This window comes from Triticum urartu, chromosome 5 (genome assembly GCF_003073215.2).
Source record: "Triticum urartu cultivar G1812 chromosome 5, Tu2.1, whole genome shotgun sequence".
NCBI classification, from domain to species: Eukaryota; Viridiplantae; Streptophyta; class Magnoliopsida; order Poales; family Poaceae; genus Triticum; species Triticum urartu.
The window spans coordinates 134,507,504-134,511,776 of NC_053026.1; the positions used below are offsets into that span (position 1 = coordinate 134,507,504).

At 50.1% G+C, this 4,273-nt stretch overlaps 1 protein-coding gene across 1 annotated transcript; it reads right to left on the reverse strand.

Moving 5' to 3' along the window:
* Positions 1–1,797: 1,797 nt before the first annotated feature.
* Positions 1,798–3,599, reverse strand: LOC125508208 (COBRA-like protein 5). Its single transcript, XM_048672818.1, has one exon. The coding sequence runs from the start codon at positions 3,423–3,425 to the stop codon at positions 2,076–2,078; it is 1,350 nt and encodes a 449-aa protein (XP_048528775.1). The 5' UTR covers positions 3,426–3,599; the 3' UTR covers positions 1,798–2,075.
* Between the last annotated feature and the right edge of the window lie 674 nt (positions 3,600–4,273).

Genomic DNA, 4,273 nt, shown 5'->3' on the forward strand with positions numbered 1-4,273 from the left:
TGTTTTCCAAGGCTTAGTCAAGTTCGTTGTGCACAATGGCAGATCTATGAGGTTTTGGCTCGACTGGTGGTGCGGTTCTACAACCCTTGTTGTTTCTTTCCCAGTGTTATTTCCTTACTGTCCTGACCCAGAGATCTCGATCTCTGAGCTCTCTGGCAATAACTGGGACCTTCAGCTTCGATGTTCTCTATCTTCTGAAGAGTTGGTTGATTGGCAGCGTCTTGTTGCCCACTTCCCTTTGCTCTCGGAGGAGGAGGACTCGGTAGTGTGGCCTCATTCTTCCTCTGGGCGGTTTTCTGTTAAATCTCTATATGGCAAGCTGATCTCTGGCTTGACTACTTCCAAGTTCAAGTGGATCTGGAGGGCCCGCATCCCTCCGAAGATTAAGGTGTTTCTGTGGTAGGCCTCTCGTGGGCGCTTGCCGTCTGGTGATCAAATTCGCAAGCGTAATGGCCCTGGCTCTGATTATTGTGAATTATGTGGTCAACGAGAGGACACGGCTCATATCTTTTTCAATTATGTCTTGGCTAAACTCTTTTGGTGTTGTATCAGATCGTGGCTTCATGTCTCTTGGAGACCGAACTCCTTCTCTGAACTTCGTCTCTTGGCCTCTAACCTAGTTGGGGCCAGAGAAGAATGTTTTGGGTGGGATTCACAGCTATTTGCTAGACTCTCTGGACGACTAGTAACAAGTTTACCATTGAACATACCTTTCCTACTAATCCAGCTGATTGCTTATTTAAAACTTGCATATTCTTGAAGCAGTGGAGATTATTGACTAAGGAGGAGGATCAGGATACTTTTGATGAGATGACGTCCAAAATTCGGGCTACAACTACCTCCCTTCCTCGCACTCAAGCCGACAGTTAGGAGTTGTTGGCCCTGATAGTGTTGTTCTTGAGTCGCCGGCTTGCGTGCCGTGTACTAGCCCGGGAGCCATGTACGTTAAACTTATGTGTGTTCGTTTTGGCTCGATACTTTGTTGTCCTTGTCGATGCTGGTTGGTTTGGTTTGTTATGACTCTGCCTGGTGGCTTTATTTATAAAGTCAGGCTCCGGCCTTTTCTGTAAAAAAAAAGTTTTATGTGGTTCAGATAATGATTGTCCTTTGATGTTCTTCTGCACTACTATTCCTGTTGGATGTTAATGTAGTTTAAGTTTTGTTGTATTAACAGCATGGCCATTCTCATAGACATTAACTGTTCAGGTTTGGACCTCCTTGCTTTATGCAACTCCGTTTATTTTAGCTCTTCAGTACGAGGGTTTTTGGTTGTTTCTTCAGGTATGTTTGTCTTGCAAGATTTCAGTTAAAGATCGAGTATAGCAATTTCTCTGTGTCACCATTAATTTTAAATATTAAAACTTTGCACCCCGTCGGCACCGCATTCCTACAATAACTTTGTTGATACATGAAGTTCATTTACATATAAGCAGGGAATGTTCTCAAAGTTAATCTCAAAGATGCATACAATCATATAGTTCCTGGCTCAATCAAGTCAATCAATTTCATTAGAGTAGATATTTTAGTACAATTGCCTTCAGGTTAATCCTTTGATGGATGTGGGCAGATGTTGTAGCACCACATAGCTAACATTTTTTTCCTTAATGTGCATCTGTCACTGAGTTGGTCGGCATGCTAAAGTCATGCCGCAACGTGCGGGGAATCTTCTAGTTGAGATAAGTTAGGAAGACACTTTGAATACCCGGTGTCAAACTCTTCTGTTAGGGAGACCTTGCAAACATGTTACTCAATGAAGAGATGAACTACATCAAAAAGGATCTAAAAGAGATGAAGATCTAAGTAACAATGCCATGCGTTTGACTCATTCCATAAAATACAAAAAAAAAGATTACAGTTTTAGTATGAGATTATTTAATCTTAACTTGACAACCACACACACACACACTCCTAAACAAAATATGTTGCCGGAGCGCATCTGCACAGACCACTCAGCTAGTTTTAATAAACGTCGACAACCAAAATGCCCCTGCCTAATACTCTAACCTGTTTTTTTTCAAAAAAAATGGGGAAAAATTACCAAGATGCATGTGAGTAAAAGACCCTGGATAGATGGATCATGCCACCAGGAGCAGCACGAGCAAGCACGCCGAGGCAGCGGTGATGACGGAACGCGGCGTCACGAGCGGCGCGGAGTTGGGCAGATAGGGGTAGGAGTCGGGCGGCGGCATCTTGCACTCGTCGCCGTTGAAGTAGATCTTGCGCGGGAACGCCCATCCCTGGCTGAAGGTGAAGGTTCTATCATCCTTGCGCATGAGCACCTCCGACTGCACGTTGCCGAAGGGGCCGGCCTCCATGAGCAGGTCGTTGTAGAGCTTGAGGCCGTAGAACATGCCGGTGTCGTTGATGTTCCCGTAGGGGAGAAGGGGTTTGTACTGGAAGCTGAAGACCTCGGTGACGTTGTTGAGGTTGGGGTGCTGGGCGACGAGCGTCCACTGCGTGTAGTTCATGCGGTAGTTGAAGTTGGTGACGGCGATCTTGGCGCGCCAGTAGTCCTTGTAGTTGAGCTTGACGTGCCAGTGCACCCGGATGGGGCACATGTGGTTGGTGCACTGCAGCAGCTGCGCCCCGTCCTTCTTGGGCGTGTTCACCCCCGGGGTCAGCGCCCGCTTGGAGTCGCCCATGATGCACCCGTCGCTGTGGCTCTTGCCGCCGCGGCCGCCCATCCTCTTGTGGGCGCCGCAGCCGCACGCGCACTTGGCGCACGGCACGATGGTGCTGTTGTAGAAGGAGGAGAAGGAGACGCAGCAGGTCGGGTACCTGGACGCCAGCTGCTGCGAGTAGGTGCAGGTCACCGTCCACGTCATCAGCGCCTGCGTCTTGCGCCGGTGGTCGGCGCTCCAGTACACGGTGGAGGGGACGATGGTGGCCGGGCCGCAGGTGTAGCCGAGCCCGGGGCCCATGAGCGTGAAGTTCTTGGGCAGCTTCACGGTCTTGTTGGTGGTCCCGGCGAGCCCCACGGAGACCTGGAACGCCGAGAGCGAGCCGGCGGGGTCCTGGCCGTAGGCGGAGATGACGCCGCCACGGCAGCAGTTGGCGATCTGCTGGTTGTAGGGGACGCCGGGGAGGAGGTCCACGACGGAGGGCGTGTGCTTGCAGCAGTGCGGGATGCCACCCTTGAACTTGGAGCAGTCGCCCTGCTCGGTGGCTTGCGCTCCCACGATGGACCAGATCACCTCCTTCTTGGCCCACGACCACCCCAGCGTCCACCCGGGCGCCATGATCTGGCGGTACTGCTGGTAGTTGTTCATCGCCACCATGGCCACGTATCCGTCGGGCGTCCATGACTGGATATCCCACTTGATTGTAATGTTGCCTGTCGGGTCGAGGGGATCATAGGCAACTGCGACGGAGCAGGTGACCGCGAGGATCAGAGCCACAAGCATAGACTTGCGGAGCTCCTCCATGGTTGCACTCCCCTGCTAATGCTATTGCAAGAACAGCGCGCAGCAAGGTAGCTAGCTAGCACAAGTGATGGATGGATCGAGCTGATCGGCCTCGGAGGAAATGGCAGGCAATTAAAGGCCGTGCATCGGCGAAGAATAATAATACAGCAGTAAGAAGAAGCATCAACAACAAGCGAGATGGCATGTCACACCGTCGGTTGGGTTACTTAACAAGAACTCCATTGAATTAATCTGCGGGTGATGGCTCAGCACCACCTCCCTGCCAGTGATCGATCGATGTACACATACGTCTCACGTGTTCCTCTGCTTGCTCTCTGAAATCAGAATTAATCTCCTGGTGGTGTTGCGTCGTTGCTCTTGCGCACGTCCGCTGGCCGACCTGCCGCCAGCTGGTTGGTAGCTCGCCGCTGAAGCAACCGCGGTAGGCGAGATGGAAAAGGACGCGGGAGATCTCGGCTCAAAGCTGATGGGCCATGGCAACGGTATCATCTCGGCTTACTTCTTCTGACAACGACGGTGGACCGCTACTCGCCATCTTTCATTTACTAAGTAGTACTCCGTAGTATCTTAGACAACCCCTACTACACTACACATCATTAAATATGTACTGTATTTTGATGTGCATACACGCTTACACATCATTAAACTTGGTCTAGACTTCTACTCGTCGGATTTGCTACATTGCCCATTATTATCCGTCTGATCTGGTCATGAGAGTCTGTCTTCCTACCATGCAGAATGCATTCTGCACTCAATGACTCAAGTGATTTTAAATCCGAGCAAAATTAATTATAACATGTCCAATTCTCTTTTTAAGTTAAGACTTCTGTTTTTCCGTTTCTGCAGAA

What these genes read in the sequence shown, in the direction of transcription:
- LOC125508208 (XM_048672818.1), bottom strand. Translation starts at nt 3,425, where the DNA reads ATGGAGGAGCTCCGCAAGTCTATGCTTGTGGCTCTGATCCTCGCGGTC.